Source organism: Medicago truncatula, chromosome 7 (assembly GCF_003473485.1).
Source record: "Medicago truncatula cultivar Jemalong A17 chromosome 7, MtrunA17r5.0-ANR, whole genome shotgun sequence".
Lineage (NCBI taxonomy): Eukaryota > Viridiplantae > Streptophyta > Magnoliopsida > Fabales > Fabaceae > Medicago > Medicago truncatula.
Genome location: NC_053048.1, coordinates 25,303,004 through 25,321,806, shown reverse-complemented (window position 1 = coordinate 25,321,806; position 18,803 = coordinate 25,303,004). Strand labels below are relative to the sequence as shown.

The 18,803-nt window shown below is 32.8% G+C and overlaps 3 protein-coding genes across 3 annotated transcripts; 1 reads left to right on the top strand and 2 right to left on the bottom strand.

The window, feature by feature from the left end:
• Window positions 1-4,673: 4,673 nt before the first annotated feature.
• LOC25498200 (UV-B-induced protein At3g17800, chloroplastic) lies at window positions 4,674-6,593 on the bottom strand. Its single transcript, XM_013593081.3, has 2 exons — window positions 6,343-6,593; window positions 4,674-5,409 (listed from the first exon to the last, which is right to left on the bottom strand). Exons 1-2 carry the CDS (start codon window positions 6,591-6,593, stop codon window positions 4,674-4,676), a joined length of 987 nt encoding a protein of 328 aa, XP_013448535.3.
• A 2,024-nt stretch (window positions 6,594-8,617) lies between these two features.
• On the top strand, window positions 8,618-11,109 carry LOC25498199 (50S ribosomal protein L7/L12). Its single transcript, XM_013593080.3, has 2 exons — window positions 8,618-8,782; window positions 10,098-11,109. Exon 2 carries the CDS (start codon window positions 10,200-10,202, stop codon window positions 10,851-10,853), a length of 654 nt encoding a protein of 217 aa, XP_013448534.1. The 5' UTR covers window positions 8,618-8,782; window positions 10,098-10,199; the 3' UTR covers window positions 10,854-11,109.
• Window positions 11,110-12,516: 1,407 nt separating this feature from the next.
• Window positions 12,517-14,820, bottom strand: LOC25498198 (probable glucan endo-1,3-beta-glucosidase A6). Its single transcript, XM_013593078.3, has 3 exons — window positions 14,479-14,820; window positions 13,044-14,345; window positions 12,517-12,876 (listed from the first exon to the last, which is right to left on the bottom strand). Exons 1-3 carry the CDS (start codon window positions 14,528-14,530, stop codon window positions 12,839-12,841), a joined length of 1,392 nt encoding a protein of 463 aa, XP_013448532.1. The 5' UTR covers window positions 14,531-14,820; the 3' UTR covers window positions 12,517-12,838.
• Window positions 14,821-18,803: the final 3,983 nt, after the last annotated feature.

The following is an 18,803-nucleotide window of genomic DNA, read 5'->3' as shown; positions in this document are numbered from 1 at the left end:
GTTGACTAAGAGGTGGAGTATGTCATAATTAATTATGTACATTTGTTGTTGTCGTTGCTGTTGTTGAGTTGTATGTAGATATACACAAGTGGAGTCATAAGTCATATAAGTACATATGCATTTGTCGTTGAGTTGTATGTAGATATACACAAGTGAAGTCAGTTGCATAAGCATAAAAATGATGTTATGATGAGGACTTCGGTCCTGGAACGCTTTGTCGTTCAAAAACGATGGAACACTATGTTGTTCAAAACGATGTTATGATGAGGACTCATGTTCCTGATAAAAGAATGTTTTAACCATTCTATAACGATGAGGGCTTCGGCTCTGATATGGTACCACATGCATAGTTGCATTTGTTGAGGAGTCTTAGTAGAGTTGTCATGTCCTGCATGAGTCTTAGCGGTGAAGTCGGGTTGTCGCATGAGTCGTTGTTGTTGGTTTTAATTACCATTTGTTGTTGATGTTGTTAATGATGATATACTTATATATTGATAAATTATTATTATGACAGGGTGTTAGATTTAATTGATGAGTTAGATATCTATTATTGATGATATTGTTGATTATGAAATATATACATATATTGGATAATTGTAGTTATCGTCGTTGTTGGTTGAATTAGTAACTGTTACTAAAGTTAAAGAAGTAAGAACATTATTGTAAAATATATGTAGTTGTTTATATTGTTATGATGTGATGATTATGTTGTGTCGTTTATAATATTATGAGAAGATGTTTATGATATTGATTACGATGTTATGATGACTGTTTATGGTGTTGAATATGAGGTTGTTATGATGTTACATGATGATGATTATGAATGTTGTGATGATGATTATGTGATGTTATCTATGAGTTGTTAATTGTTACATGATGATGATTATGAATGTTGTGATGATGATTATGTGATGTTATCTATGAGTTGTTAAATGTACTTGATGATGGTTATGTTAAGTTGATAAGTTGTCTTTTATTCATGAATTGCTAATGGAATGTTTGATGAATAATTATTATTATGAAATGATGATGTTACGTATAGTTGCTAAGTTGTCCCCTATTCATGAGTTGTTAATAAGGTGCTTAGTGGAGAATGTTAATACGAATTAATGATGTTGTTATGTGTATATGAACTATGAATATGATGTTGTTACGTTGTTTATGTCATTGATTATAAAGTTGTCATGTTGTATACGAATTATGAGTATGATGTTATATGATTATGATTAAGATGTTGATTATGAAGTTAAATGATGCTGTTGTGATGATTGTTTATGATATCGAGTTATGACTGTTGATATGATGAGTACATGATATGGTTTAGGAGTCGTTAAAAGAATTATTATTACTAATTGATGGAGTTTAAGTTGTTAGGTGTATTTGATGAATTATATATTATTATTATTGATTGTGAATCTCACCCCTTCTGCTTGAAAATGTTGCCCTTCGTATGGGTAACTTGCAGGTATTAAAGTTTAGTAGGAGTGGTGGCTCAAGTGTCTTAGGGCTCTGATACGTAACGGGAGAGGGTCTTTAGTGGCTATTTCTCTTTCCTTTACGTACATGCTATGTTTTGATGTTGATTTACTGAACTTATAATGCGTTTTGATGAGGCCTGCGTGCCAAAACTTATTTATGATGATGAACTTAATCCGCTGCGAAGTATTTGAATTAATTATGTTGAAAGATAATTTGTTAATTATCTGTTTTATGATTTTTAGAAGTGTAGCATTCCGTTATTTGATGATTACTCTGATTAATTAAATGAAATTTTTAAGTCGGGAAAACGGGGTGTTACAATATGTCCTTCTGAATTAAATCCCATCAAACTCTTAACAAATTTTGTCCACTTTGGTTGGTTTTCCAACTTTGCTAGGATGGCCATAAGAGTAGTATCAGGAAGATCATTTACATTCTTCCCAAGAATGTCAACCATGGCTGTTCCAACTTCTTCATTTGAGAATTGTCTTTTGTCTTTCCTAACTTTTGTTAACATGGTCTTCAACATATTCATGTCAACATTTTTTTTTCTTGTCATCACATTTTCTTTTCCTAGAGCTCTTTTGTTAAAAAAAACCTAGGTCAATAAAAAACAAAATTAATCACAGCACTAATTCAAAAATAAATTCCAAAATTGCCTAAAAATAATAACCAACAACTAAGACAAAAACAATTGACATCATTACTAATAGTCTCTGTAGCAAATACATGTCTTTCTAATTATATCTATAATAAAATGGGCAATAAGCCTAGCAGCAGATACATGCATGATACCACTGATACTCTGTGTAGCATATACATATACTGATAAAATTTTGAAAATTCATGACCATTTTCAAATATCGACATTAATGTAGTAATTTGAAAATTCATTTTATATAAAAATATTGTTAAATATTTGCACCGCATTTTTTGGAGATTTGCTTATACATGTACAGAAACGGAATTTCATGTATCGATGTAGAAAAATTGATATGATAAAATTTTGAAAACTCATAATTGTTTTCAACCTATCAACATTAATGTTGTGTTTGTATTAATTTTTTTTAATTATTTATGCAAAACATTGTTAATTATTTGCACTGCGTTGTGAATTTTATATGCTTATAACTATGGAAGAAATTCCTTTAAAAAAAAAATCATAGAAGAAATATTTCATGTAACGATATGAGAAAGTTAATATAATAAAATTTTGAAAACTCGTGATTATTTTCAAAATATCAACATTAATATACTGTTTCTATTAAATATATTTTTAATTTACATGCAAACTAGTTGGATTAAGAGATCCTTTAAAATAAAAGTTATTTTATTTAGAGATTATTTTATTGATATTGTAAAAAATTCAAAATCTATTTTGTGTTTTTTTTAATAAATTTTTTAAAAAATAAATTTGTTGTTAAAAAAATGAGTTTAGAAATTCAGCCTAGAATTTCATAGGTAACTTCACTTCCACATTTACAAAGATGAGTCAATCAAAAGTAATATAGATCTCATTAAGGGTGTGTTTGGTTCAAAAGAAAGTTTAAGGATTGATTGTGGTAGGAAAGAAAGTTCACAAACCAAGATCCCTTCCATAGTTTGGTTATCTCAGAAAGTGGAAGGACGGATTACTTTTTGCTGGGTCCCACAGGAAAAAACTTTCCTCGCCAGATTGAGGAGAAAGTTTGAGGAAAGCATCAAAACTGTTTGAAGGTACGAAATAAAATTGAATTTCCTTGTTGATTTCAGTCCAGCTATACCCAGAACGTCTCTTCTCCACACCTAAATCCTTCATCTTTATCTGGATCTTTGCAATCACTTCAAGCTACGAAATAAAATTGAATTTATTTTGATTTTTTTTAGGGAATTTATTTTTAATTTTTTATAACTCATAATAATTAATATATTGAATATTTTTTATGACAAAATGCAAAAAATTAATTTAATACTTTTTTCTGGTCAACGTAAAAAATTCATATGATACCTTTTTTGAAAGAAATAAAAAAATTAGGGTTAAATATGTTTTTAGTCCCTATAAATATACTATCTTTTCATTTTAGTCCTCTAAAATTTTCCTTCAACTTTTAGTCCGTATAAAATTTTTAATCACTACTTTTGGTCCCTATTTTTAAGTTAATTTTAGTATTTTTTTTTTTTAATGAAATTATGCAGAAATGTGTAGAATATTGTAAAAATCTTTTCAACAAAAAATTAGAATTTTTTAACAAAAGATAAAGTTAATATGAATTTTTAACAATAAAAAATATAAAAGTTCATATTAAATTCATGTTTTGTTAAAAAAATTTAAATATTTTTGGGAGAATTTATTATAATATGATGAATTTTTCTGCAAAATTTTATTCAAAAATATAAATTCTACATATGAGTTTACTTTAAAAGAGGGACAAAAATGAAGATGGAAAATTTTATATGGACTAAAAGTTGAAGGAAAATTTTAGAGGGACTAAAACGAAAAGTTGGTATATTTATAGAGACCAAAAACATATTTAACCCAAAAAATTAATATGATACTTATAAACAATAAAATAATATTTGCCTAAAAGACAAAGTCACAAATAGCTATTTGTTATAAAAATGATAATTAATTGATTTTAATCAAATGTACATAAGCTTCCATAAAACAAATGCAAAAGAGATTTCTTTCAGCTTAACCAGAGACAGACTGAGTTTGAGTCCAATATTATGGATGCAGCAGTGTGACATCTCAGGGTAGCACTTGGGTGTCATAGTTCTTTGGTGCCATTGGTGCCATGGTAACTTTGTGTCTATCTCTCTCTTAACAACTCATTCTCTCTCATCTAAATAATTTATTTTAATCATTCTCTTTCATCTAAAATGAACCTATGTCACCAATGACACAAAAAAACTATGGCATCCAAGTATTTCCCGACATCTCAACTGTAAAAACTAATCTCTCAAATCTTATGAACGATCTATCTAAGAGTTTTAACGTTGTTGCACGCCGAATGCAAGATTCAAACCCCCGTTCAAATACCATCCCATCCAAATACTCGTTGGTACATAAATATAATATTTTATCAAAAGGTATATAAATGAACGAATAAAAGAAGAAATGACTCCTCAAAAAAATAAAAAGATGAAATGATACGACTCATAGGAATATACTATGCAGGAGGAATTGTTCGAGTCTATTTTCCAACATGTTTCCTTCACTTGGCTTCACGTTCTTCAAGCTTATATATTCCATCAATGAAATCTTCTGCCATCCACAGAAAAGATCCAAAAGCAAGACCTTCCCATAGTAGTCTCTTTATACTAGAAAATGAAGCTTCAATAAACCTATCATCTTCTTCATCATCATCATCAAACTCATTCAAACCACATTCCTTATTATGCTCAAAAAGGGCTTGAGTATGACTCTCTATCAGTTGCAAAGCTTCTTTATATCTCAATTTACAACCATCCAACACTAATCTAGGTCGCTTAAAGCCCTTTACATAATCTTTCAAAGTTCCATTTTCAATTTCTTGCTTACCAAGGAACACGTTTTTCGATCCATGTCCAGTATTAAGATCATGGTCAGACAAAAATTGGCGTTTTTCTAGTTCATATCTTGACGAAACCGATTTTAAAAAGTAGCCATATAATATGCTGGCAACATACATTTTAGCAAACAAATCTTTGGTGATGAGCTTCATTCCGAAACTATCAGCTGCAAAAGTTATCAAATTTAGAATTTCCCTTATGGTGTCCCAAAGTTCCCAGCTTTGAATATACTTTAGCTTTCTTTCCATATCAGGCAACTCAAGCTTTCCATTGCGTAAGCATTTTGAAATCTTTGGAACCAAAGATACATCAAACGCGTAAAACTTGAATATAATGAGAAGATACATTATATCTTGTATAGCAAGTTTACATTTTTTCTCTTCTAATTCTGCAATCCTCCTGATATTCAGAATAGTCGATATGAATTTGTATATATGTGCAAGTATGTATAGTATGATGCATTTTCTATGAATTAGTAAAGCTTTCTATTACTTGACATACAAGGTTTGACCAAAGAGAAAATACCAATGAAACAGAACATGTCAAGCCTTCTGAAGATCAAATTAAAGTTTGTTTACCTTCTGATAAATTTACTATTGTTGGCCTATAACAGTTAGAAGAAAATTGAGCACAATCTTAGCTTACTCAAATATGACCAAATATGAGTAGCTTCAATACAAAGTAAAATTTGTTGGATTTTCAATCCTATTGGACTTGCATATGAAATTTGAATTAATCAAACATAAAATATTGTTGAGTATTTATGGGCTTAGTTCATATCATAATTAACTTATTTAATTATTTTATTGGTATTTTTTCCCTGTGATTGTTTTTGTTATTATTGGATTGGACTATGACCTATGAAGCATTAACACTCATTGGCTCGGTCTCGAACACGCATCGAAGTCCGACATCGACACATTTAATTATGTTGAATTATTTGATTTTGTCAAATTATTATCAGGGTAGTCGGTGTCAGTGTCACGTTTGGTACCCGTGTATGTGCATGTGTCCATGCTTCATAAACTATGACTGGTGTGTGTTTGTTGATTTTTTTTTTCCACTAATATATGAACTCATTTTCGTATCGCAACGAAAGGTCACTTTTGTGACCGACACGACACTGTGTTGGCGTGTTGTTAAACATAAACCCATTGAACACGTCAATAAATTTATTCAATTAATGTGTCGGTGCTACATAGATCACAATCAGTTCACCCTTAACAAATAATAATTAAACACATAACAAGAATCTAATCTATGAAAAACATATTATTTTAACAAAATAAACATAACAAACAAAAGAGTATTTGAAATCGGTGACAAACTAACCTTTGAAACATGTCTTCCAGACAGGAATCGATCTTAAGCATTTGTTTAAGAGCAGAATCTCTACAATCCTTCAAGAGCTTCAACTCCTCCGTGATAGCACGGTAGAACTTTTGAGGCTTGTCCTGCTCCCGCATCACGTCCTGCATCACACCGCTCAGAAACTTCCCAACCCTAGACTTTAGCGTAAGAGGCACGTTAAGTCTTCTGAACTTGTTGCCGCTGTTATAATCACTATCTGAATTCACTTTCATCTTGATAATATTTGGTCTATGCTGCAAAAGGACACTAGTACTCACATTCATATTATGCTTTGTGGTGAAAATTCTCAAGTGGGGTTTTGGTGAAGAAGAGAGTGATGATGATGGGAGCATGGCTAGGGTTTTAACGTGGTTTTGCTGGTGCAAGACAATTTCCATTGAATTAGGTTGTGTTTAATTGTGGAGGATCATAATAAAAAAGAAGAAACACTTTGAGATTCTTTTTATTTGGTGTGAGAGGTTTGTTACATAAAGTGAGATTTGCTTGGAAAACAAGGTATAGGTTGTTTTATAAAGTTTCGAATTTTAAGGGATTGGTTTTTTTTTTGAAGAAATTTTAAGGAATTGGTTGTTGTTTTTTTTAAAGAAGGAAAGAAATTTGTTGTGTGATCGATAAACACAAAATCTTCTTTAGATTGGACCATGGTTGTGTTTGGATAAACAACTTATTTGCAGCTTATAGCACAAACGCTTATCATGATAAGTGTTTATTTATAAGTTTACATAAGTTATTAAGATAGCAAAAGATAATGTAAAATTAAGTTGTTATGTATATGCTATAAGTTTTTTCATAAGTTATTTCAGAGAACTTATGAAAATAAGTTGAAAAAAACTTATAAAAAATGTCATTAGTTATTTTTAAGTTCTGCCAAACAATCCCATAAAACTTAAATCAATAGATAAGGTCAAATAAATCAATTCAAATAAGTTCCGTGTATTGATGAAAATACTGCTACGATATAAGATTCTCTCAACATAAAAAAAAAATGTTGTTACGATTTGAGATTGATGTGCACATTCTAAACACATCTTTTTTATTTTTTGCATGATCAATGTTTTTGGTAATAAAATAATATAAATCTAACTCTAATACATATATTACCTTCTTCTCTATTATCAAAAAATAAAAATACTACCTTATTCTCAAATTATGAATTTTAATTGTTGAAAGCGTCTTGTTTTGAGCTACGTTAAAGTCATTACAAACGGTAGTTGTTTTGCTAACATATCGATTGTTGGCACTTGTGGCCTCATCATATGTTCTAAAGGTGACTATATAGTTGGTTTTAGTAGTCTTGACGAGGTTGGTGATATTTGGGTATTCGTCGTGGTTTTTGCATCAAATTTAGTTTGTTGTGTACGATTGGTTAGATTTTGTCTCGATTACGCCGTTTGATATTTCAGATCATTTAGTTCGGTTTGGTTTTTTCAAAGATTTTTCTAGGCTTAATTGTACTTTTCCCCCTATAGTTTGCCAATTGTGCGATTTTGCACCTCATAGTTTTAAAAGAGCGATTTTGCCCCCTATAGTTTTCCCCCTTTCTGATTTTATGGTCCCCATGACATTTAGTGCTGATTTTTTATCAATTAATGTGTGCCACGTGTGTAATTCCATTTTTTAAAAAATAAAAAAAATCGTATTTTTCAGATTTTGAGAGAAGGAGCACGTGATTTTTCAGATTTTAAGAAGAAATATCATGTGCCTCCTTCTCTCAAAATCTGAAAAATACCATTTTTTTATTTTTAAAAAAATGAAATTACACACGTGACACACATTAATTGATAAAAAACAGACATATCAGCACTAAATGTCATGGGGACCATAAAATCAGAAAGGGGGAAAACTATAGGGGGCAAAATCGCTCGTTTAAAACTATGGGGTGCAAAATCGCACAATTGACAAACTATAGGGGGGAAAAGTGCAATTAAACCATTTTTCTAAACACAAGAAAGGCATTATTCGTTTAGTTTAGTTTTCTAAATGAAACTGATATGTCTAAATGTTTGTGCCCAAACAAGTCTTTCTCTAAGTTGATTTTTCTGTTTGCTTCTCTCTAGCACACCTTGTACAAGGCAAATAAAGAGGTTTGGTTGTTAAAATTCCAATTTTGCTTCTTAAAAAAAATGTATACAAAATAAACTCTTTAAAAACACAAAAATTAATTATTAATTAATTTGTTTTTAATAAGCTTATTCTGTTTTTAAAAAATTCAAAAATCAATTAATCGAATTTGTTCAAAAAAAATAAAACTTTAGGTTTTCAGTTACACTCCTTTTCGATCTCCATTGTCTGATGTAGTGTTTCATTTTCGAAATCTTCCCCACCGCCCGCCGCCACATCTCCCCGTCTCAGCTCGCCGCCGAACTGTATCTTCCTCACCAACTAACTTATTTTTCTTCAGGTTTTCTCTTGTTCCGTAATCTCTTTCTCTCTGTACGCTCTGATTCACGTAATTTTCATTGTCTTGTGCTTCGTTTCCAGAATTTTTCAATGTCCTTGTTCAAGTTAATTATTATTTTGCTGTAATTTGATGAATCATTCATACCTAGCTCCATGAATTTATTCAATTGGTACTCTTTGATTGTTAAACTTTAAGTATTCTGTTTTTACACAATGATATTTCCATGGAATAAATATGGTTAGTCTCATTTTTATATGCAATGAAATTTGTTTTGTTCTTATTTTTGTAAGAGTTTACGTGTTTGTACTTGTACCATGATTTGATTTTATGTTTCTTGATTGATTAGGTTCAATGTCTATTGATTAAGTTAGTATATGCTTGTTATATTATTTGGTCTCTGTCTCTTATAACATATGAGCTGAACAAGGTGTCTAGGAATTGAACAAAAAATAGTGAGAAGCCCGGAGTGAGAGTGGGGCAGTTTTCCCCCGACCCCTGAATTCTGTGATTCCACTTCTAGTGGAGATGTGGATAGGATTGCTGTTAGTTTCAGTAGTTAGTGACTTTGGGTCGGGAAGGAGGAAGGCAAAATACACTGTTGACTTGCCCCGTTGCCACGCCCACGCCTATTTGGAAGTTGTATTAACGAGTTTGTTGAGCTTCGTGTGTTTTCCCATCAGCTCGTCATTCTTATATTTCCATATTTTGTTACACTATTGGATTTGAGGAAACAGCCTCTCTGCCTGTGGGAGTAAAGACTCCGTAGTGCATACATCTACCCTCCCCGAACTCCACCTAGTGGGAGCCTTTTGCAGTAGGCCTCCGTTTAGGCGTTGTTTGGATAAACAACTTAGTTTATAGCATTAACACTTATCATGTAAGTGCTTATCTATAAGTTATTTTTATAGCAAGAGATAGAAATGAAGTCGATTTTTTTTCTTCATATATGTTATATGCTGTTTTCATAAGCTGTCTAGAGGTTATTGAAATAGGCTGAAAACAATATAAACAAGTGTTTGTAGTAGATAAGCTCAATTGAGTCAATTGAAACCGGCCCTTATTGACATTGAGTGGTTTCTAAATCGTTTAGGCTTCAAGCATTGTACACTATTATGAAACCATCCATAACCTGAGAATATGTGTGGCATTGGTTCTATCTTTTTTTAAATTTTTTATTAATTTACTCCAAGCTGTGCAATGCAATTTTTCAGGACACTTGCACAATTTGATCTTTATAAGATACGCAGTATTTCAATAAGTTTTGGATAAGAATAATGTTTTAATCAAAAAAATTATTTTTTCATTCTGCTTTCAGGATATTTATGTATCGGAGTAGGAGTTCGGAAACTGCAATGTGTGTCATATAGAGCTGATTTGCCATCCTCAGAGAGAGAGGTAGAAACCGTACAAGCTAATAATGAGCTTGCTTTTAAGAATAAGGCATTGTTTACCCAATAGTTTGTTGTATAGACAACCTCTTACTGCTAGCACTCTAGGGCTTAATGCTAGAACATTAAATGTATTTACAAGAAACCTAGGTCAAGCTGCAAGGGAAGAGGAGGAGGAAGATGTAGAAGAAGTTGAAATTGATCAACGAAGTCTCCCAACTGATTTTGATCCTGCAACATTTGATCCTACTGATCATCGTGGGCCTCCATCGGAAAGAGTTTTCAAGCTTGTAGATGAAGTGGCATCTCTAACTCTAGCTGAAGGTGCAGAATTGGGTCTCACTCTGATGAAAAAAATGGGGATAAAGGAGATGCCCAATGTGGGATTTATGAAACCAGGATCTGTAAATTTGGCTGGAATGGCAGCAAAAGCATCAATAGAAGCCAAGGAGGAGCAAAAGCCAGAAAAAACTGTATTTGAATTGAAACTGACGTCCTATGAAGCAGCTTCCAAAATTAAAGTCATCAAGGAAGTTCGAGGTTTTACTGATTTAGGTTTGAAGGAGGCAAAGGATTTAGTGGAAAAAACACCTTCTATTATTAAGAAAGGTGTTTCAAAGGAAGAAGGAGATCAGATAATAGAGAAATTGAAAGCTCTAGGTGCAGTTGTCGTTATGGAATGAAGTGATGTATTGTGTTACTTAGAGAAATTTTTCATCTAGTATCAAAGAGTTTAGAAGTTAGCTGAAATTTAAGAAAATTTCATTATTATTAGCCAAAGATACCGCAAATTTTGCTAGTGTTGTGTTTCAAGGTGTGCTCATTTTCCCAATGGAATAAAAGTAGTATCCATGCTTCTGATATTGTTTAGAAGTTGCTATGAAACATTATCCTTTATTTTTCCCAATGGAATAAAAGTAGTATTCATGCTTCTGATATTATATTGGTTTACATGCATATGTTGTACTTTATAGAAGAAAATTAGTGTTTTCTGGACTTTTTTCCATCTTATATTGGCGCAGCCATGCTTGCTTATAATATTTGAACCAGCAAGGAACCTTCATAGTAGGTAGGAGTAGAACCTTACTTGAAAAGCGCTAACCGGGGGAACAAGCACCATTTTCTGAGCTTTTTACTTTCCACAAAATTGGTATATAATAGTGACCATGGCAACATGGAATCCAAGTATCTTGACAGCATACCCCTTAGATTTTAAGGTAATTGCAGGGTGGTTCTATTTACTAACGGGGATATGATATTGATATAGTTGAGCAATTACCCACGAACCTTTTCAATTTTCTGCAGTTCACTGGTAACTGTTCTATACTCTAGGTGTATAAGTGTATGTATTGTGTATATACTTACTATTTAGCTTTGGATATTTGCAATGCCATGAGATGGAACTCAGCTATTACCTGTAGGAAATACTCTTTTTCATTTACTGGGTTCAGCAGGCAAATCATGCTCTATTTGGTAAGTAAATGTATACACCTGTTAGGCACCGATCTTATGAACTATGATGTGAAGTTTATTAGGAGATAAGCAAATAGAGTTGCACATAGCTTAGCTAAGACGGCTTTGTCGGAAGCTAGTTTCCGTATTCATTATAACATCCCATCATGTATTGAATTCTTGATTATTAATGAAATGCATTAAACTTGTTTCTCTCATAAAAAAAATCATCCATATAACTCAAAACTCTCTCTTCCATTCAAACAAAAATCCATATAACTCTCTAAAATAAATTACAATTAATATATTCGAAATTCGTGGACCACCAATAAGCAGTGGTTTGTCATGTGGCAGTCAAACATATCTCAATTCTCAAGGAAACATTACCACATGGTATAGAAACCCGACCAAAAACTTGTCTCATGGTCCTTGATGGTCTACCTCTACACAAGAAAGGTCATTTTCTAGTGTGATATCTGAATCCTACACAACTTTTCACATTTGATATCTCAGCCATTTTCTATTGTTCATAGAATAATGTGTGATTTTAGTCGATATGTTTTTATAATTTTTAACCAATGTAGACAACTTTTTTTTTTTTAGTTCTTGTGAATATACCACGTCCATGACTAGTACAGTTTTTTCTTGGCCATAGTCTGTTTTCTGAAAATTACAGCGATATATTTATAAAAACCAAAAAGTGTACAACTTTCAAAAGTGTGCATAAATTGGAGCTTGTGCTGGGACTTGAAAAATTTCTCACTTCCTTTTCAAGAAAAACAAACAATGGCATTAAACAATTTGGCATATATGAAAGTTTTGAGACATTCAATTTTGCATACATACGGAAAACACTGTCATGTTTGGCTAGCTAGGATAAACAATTAAAACTTTACATAAAAATTACCGTTTATTGTGCTAGCCAATCCAAAGGAATCCAAGTGTTGCAATAAATAAAAATGATAAAAACATTGTACTACATGACTTTATTCCAGTATCATGATGTCAAATATTGGCTACCATTGCTATGCGAGTATTCATAATCATTCATTCCTCCTTTGTGGGTTGAATGTTACTAGAGGATGAACCTCACATTGATGAAATGAAAGCAACATCAAACTACAATAAAAGTATTCCAAATTAAAATTCCCTGTTATAGAAATGTCAATTAATGAATGATTCAAACTGGAGGATGAAGACATCTCCTCCTTCACGTTCAAAGTGTCACACTTGGAAACTTGCAAGATCCATAACCTACAAACAAAGATTACATTTTTCATTTATCAAATTAAAGTAGTTAAGTATAATTCAACTGGATCATGTGCTTAAGTACTTCAATTTAATGGTAATATATTTAGTTTAAAAAACATTTGATAACAAAATCTTGCAATCGTTAGTATTAAAATTAAAAATGTACTTACTTGGATCCTTTGCAGTTTGAGTAGCAAGCCCGTTGAAGTAACAAGTTCCTCCAATCTTCTTAAACTGAGCCCAGTAAGAACTAAACGCATAGCTAGCATGCCAAAAAACCGAATCCGGTTTAAAACACTTTTTCCCGGGTTGAACCGGATCACAAGTCCGGTTCCCCTGCGAGCAAGCATACGTCAACGCTTCCCCTAACGCTGTCACATTGCTCCCACGCACCGCCACACACCAAATCTTCCCTTTATACGGCTCATTATTCTCCGGCGGAGGAAGTGCTGGAAACTCCACCTCCGGTGTCTTCCCCGAAAGATCAATGTCATAAACCCTAGACCCGTTCGGATACAATAGCCCAAAATGCCGCTCCGTACCCGGACCCGGTTTAATATTCTCATTAAACAAAGCAAATAAAAAACTCGGAAGAATCAAACCCGGTCGAGCTGGTGTCCCAACAATCGGTTTTTTCATAACTTTTTTAACAAAATTTCTATTATAAGTAGCAGCATTAAAAACATTAGCACCGATTTGATCAACATCACCACCATTAGGCCAACCCGTTTCCGCGATAAATATCCGAATATCCGGAAACCCAAGTTTCTCCATTGCAAAATAAACCGCATCCACCATCTGATCAAACAAATTCGTATAAACCAAACCCGAACCCGGATCCTTAACCGTAACATTACTCTCTCTAAACAAAGCATAATCCAAATTAACATTAACCGGGTCGGAGCTCCAAGGAAAAAACGGATAAACATCCAAAAAGAAAAAAGATTTAGTCCGGTTTAAAAACCTAAGCATCGGTTTAATAACTTGAACCGCTATATCTTTACGAAACGCAGCGTTTGAAGGTGGAAAAGAAGTTTCTAGAACATCCATAGCAGAAGAAGTACCAACTTTGATTCTTTTGACTCTGAATTTTTTCAAAGAGTGTTTGATTCTACGCATCGCAGGGACGAGGTGAAGCCACGTGGAGTTTGGTGTGGATGAGATGATTTCGTTGCCTACAAGGAGGTAACGGATTAGGGTTTGTGGGTAATAAGGTAGAATGTTGGATTTGATCCATTGGTCGGAGAGGGTTTGGTTTGATGAGATGTTTGTGATGAGTTCGTTTGGGAGCATGATTGAGACTTGGATGTTTGTGTTTTTTAAGGTTGTTAGGATTTGTGGGTTTGTGTCATAGATTTTGATGCGTTTGGCGTTTAAGGATTTGATTAAGGAGAGTGATTTTGAGGGTTTTGGTAGATTGTTTCCTAGTTGACCGTAGCAGATTCCTGGTTGTGATGAGAAGCCTGAGCTATCTGTGAAGTGAACATTAATAAGAAAAAATAAGTTAATCCATAAAATCAATATGGTAAATATTAGTCTCTGCAGTTACGAGCAGAGATAGAGATGAGAATGAAGAAACTAAGAAGTGTTTTTTTTTTTACTTACTTGAAATGCTGTTGAGTAGAATGGAGAAGAGAAGGAAGAAAAAGAAAGCCATTTTAGTTTTTGCTATGTTTTTCTTTACACTCTTTCAGAAGGTGTGCTATGTGGTCATGTCATGTGTGTTTGATACTCTGTTTCTACTTTCTATTTTCAATGTTGCTGATGAGAGAAGAGAAAAGAGTGAAATGAGAAAGTTGTTTATTTTTTGGGGAAGATAAAAGATAAAGTAGGAGATGGATGGATCCTGGAAATGGGTGGGTTGCGTCGTGTATGAGAAGATGGAATGAGACTTTGTGGTTTGATAAAGTGGGAAAATTTATCATTAATGAGTTGAACAATGCAAGTGCAACGACTATATTTTGGGGGAATAATTGACTCTTTTTACTTGTCTAAAAATAAAAATTGTAAATAATTAGGAAAAGAGGAAATGAAAAAGAATAGATATAAAAAATTGTGGGGTTCTATCATTAATGATACCAATTTGTCTCATTATTTATTGATCTAACCAATTGCATTTATTTTTAAAAGAATTAGTTTAATATGTAAACTTATATAAATGTATAATTAATAACGAATGCTAATTATTCTTTTTATCATCAATTACTATGAAAGTACTAGACATATTTTACTCTGTAAATTATGGATTTGTTGAAGATTAGCGAACACTACTGGCAAAGTACAAGGAGCATTGGGTGAGTTTCCAAGAAGGAGTGGAAAAGTAGGTTGGTGAGCCTGAAAAGGTTACATACACACCGTACGTATGGGGCAGAGCACGGAAGAAAGAAGAAAAAAAAACTAGCCGTTGAGTGAAAAAAAAAAGGATCATGTGCGTGTAAATAATTTACGTACTTTCACCATAGGGCATAGATTCCGAGGAAATTTTATATGAAGAAAAAAAAGTAGAAAGTACAAACTTACTTTGGATGCGTGGCAGAGAAAGAGATGCTTTGTGAAAATCCAATATTCACATCCCGTCGGTCACGGCTAAACACCGACACAGCTGTCTAGCATCGGACAGGAACGAATACTCGTTTACATATCGATGAAGAAGCTTTGCGAAACTAGATCAGCATTCCTTCGAGTTTGGATTTATGTACAAGGATTTGGTTTGGATAAAACTCGGTTACTCCATAGATGTGTTAATTGTTTTAGAGATCTGTTATTTGAATAATCATTAAGCGACAACTTTTGGAACAACCATAAATTTATAAAGAATAGTGGGTATTGAGAAGAAAATCAAAACAATAGAGAGAGAAAGTAAAAACATAATGTGAGTATTAGAGAGTAAGTTGTCGCAAAATTTGTCAAAAGATGGTTGTATAAATATCATTTCTCATTGTTTTATATGGATCTGGATCCTCTCATGCTTCCAATTATGCTGCAATATCAACCCTTGATCTTCCTTTAAGGCTGCTTTTTTATTTTTTAGTTTTTCTTTTGAAACTCCTCACCCTTGGATTAGGAGCAGGATCGAGAGCAGCACGGAAAGCGCAGGAGATGATCTATTTCCGTTTTATATCGTTCGATCCAAAGTGAATAGTCAAGATCTCACACTGATTGAAGTTGTTGAGATCCGTGTTGTAGATAGATTCGTTGGATAATATATTGATGTCCGAGATTTGTTATTGTGACAAATTGTGTAAATTTGCCACATCAACAAATTTTCGGTCCATAACTGCAAAAATTCTCAAGTTGGTAGGTAAAATTCCAAATAGAAAAATGGCTTTGATATATGTTTCGTCCCTGCAATTAGGGGTCATTTAAAAATTGGTCCCTGTAATCGTTAATCTTGGCAAATTACCCTTGCAAAGTTTAATCATTTAAAATTTCGTCCCTTAACCCACTTAATGACTGACACGTCATCAAATTAGCAAAATAGCATGGGAAAGGACAAAAATACCCATGATGTCATCTTCTCAAAACCTTCACTCCTCTTCTCTTCTCTGCATCACGACACCACCACCAACCTCTCCATAACCTCCTTCCTCCTTCATCATCTAATCATGATTATTCATCACCTTCTCACTTTCAACTCAGAAAAATCAAAGAAAGAAGGAAAATTGAAACCAGCATGACAATCAACATCCAGATTACCGACAACGGCGAAAGTGGCGGAACGGAAAGCAACACAATTGGATCTGGTAAAAGAAGCCATTACCGTTTTGAAAGAGAAAATGATAGAAGTCAGGGGAAATGAAATGAAGGAGGGGTATATTGGTCTTTTCAAAGTGGTCTGAGATGAGGCTAATCTGGTGATGTGGCAGTCATCAAGTGGGTTAAGGGACGAAATTTTAATTGATTAACTTTTGAAAGGGTAGATTTTTAGGATTAACGATTATAGGGACCATTTTTTAAATGACCCCTATTTGCAGGGACGAAAAACATATTAAAGCCTAAAAAGATATCTTTGGTCTGTTTGGATAAGGCTTATTTTGAGCTTATTCAAAACAATTTATATAAATAAATGAGCTTTTTTGTAATATGTATAAGCTTGTCAATGTAGTTTATGGAAAAATAGATTATGAAGATATAATTTTGCTAAGTGAAAACTTATAAATTAATTGGATTGGTATTGTAGCAAAAAAAAAAAAAAACTTGACTGTTATAGATATAATATTTGGCTTTTAATATCTTGACCTGATTAGCTAGCGAGATCCAACTCAACACTGGTTTGACTGTTCAAGTCATGTCAGCTAAGCTTGTTCTCACTCAACACTGATTTGACTCTTTAAGTCATGCCAGCTGAGCTCGCCCTCACTCAACACTAGCTTGACTGTTCAAGTGACACCAACCAAGTCAAGCTCGCCCCAAATTAGGATATGTAGATAAACTTGTTGTGGTTCTATTCGTGTGTATCACAACCTATTGCATATTGCAGTGACATAAGTTACATATATCCTGATTTTACATGTCATGTACGAATAACCAACGTCTCTAAAAGCGTGTCTCAACTCACGCGCCTTGTACGAACGAGTTTAAAACAAGTTCACACACTATCGTAATCGAACCGAACAACCAATGAAAGGCTCTAGATCACAACTTAATGGGCTTGAGTGACCAACGAGAGGGCCATTAGGTTAACAAATAGAGGACTATAAAAAAGGGACACTTGTGAAGCATTTACAAACTCGAATTGATATTTTGAGCAGTCTATTTAAAGTTAAGTTTTAGAGCGTTATTGGAGCTCCACCGGTAGCTCCTCTGAACAGCTCACCAGTTGTAAGTTGTGTTTACATAGGTGAACATCGGCGCCCTTCGTTGGGCGATAAGTTCATACCTAGAATGCAAAACCGTCATAAAAATTTGGGATACCTTAAAAACTTATCATGAAGGCACTAGTCATGTGAAAGAAACAAAAATCAACATAGGAGTACACAAATTTGAACTATTTGAAATAAAAGAAACTGAAACCATAGATGAAATGTAAGGTAGGTTCACTATCATTATGAATGAAATGCGCTCTCTTGAGAAAAATTTCACCAATCATGAAAGAGTGAGGAAAATGCTAAGATGTCTTTCAAAATCTTGAAGTCATATTAGAAGATTTGATTGATTCTCTAAAAGCACATGAAGTTCTACTGAAAGAGGATAAATATTCAAACAAAAATAAAATGATTTCTTTCTAAACAAATCAAGAGTCACTAAAACCGGAAGAAGAAATGAATCTTGATAATCAACAACAAGAATATGATCAAGAGCGAATTGTATTTCTTACCAGAAAATTATAAAGATTGGTACAAAGACGAGATCAAAACAAAATATCTTTTTCGACAAGAAAAGAATACTCAAAATCAGAAGTTGACAAAAGTCAAATCATGCGTTATGGATGCTAAAAAGTTGGACACTACAAATCAGAATGTCTTCTTTAAAAAAGAAAAAAAATCTGAATGTCCATTATACAAAAAAATATCAAGCACATCTAATTTGAACAAAAATTCATGATGGTTACTTGGGATGACCGAGAAGAACAAACATATGAAGAAGAACAAGTAGACCTATGTCTAATGACAAATCCATACAATAAAGAGGTAATCCTTAAACCATGTTCTTCTTATATTAAAACTGAACATCTATTTGATAATCTTTTTTATAAAGAATCTGAATTAATAAATAAAGATTCTCATGAAGATTTTTTTTTTTTTTTTTTTTTTTTATAAAAAAGAAGAACTAATAAGCATGAATGAAAAACTTCTTAAACTCATAAAAGATTCTCAATCAAACAAATAAAGAATCTTTACAAAATAAGATCATTAAAGAAAAAGAAAAAAAAGTTGTGTTTTAAAAAAAAATGTATCTCAATAAAAAAAATTGACATAAGCAACTTTGTA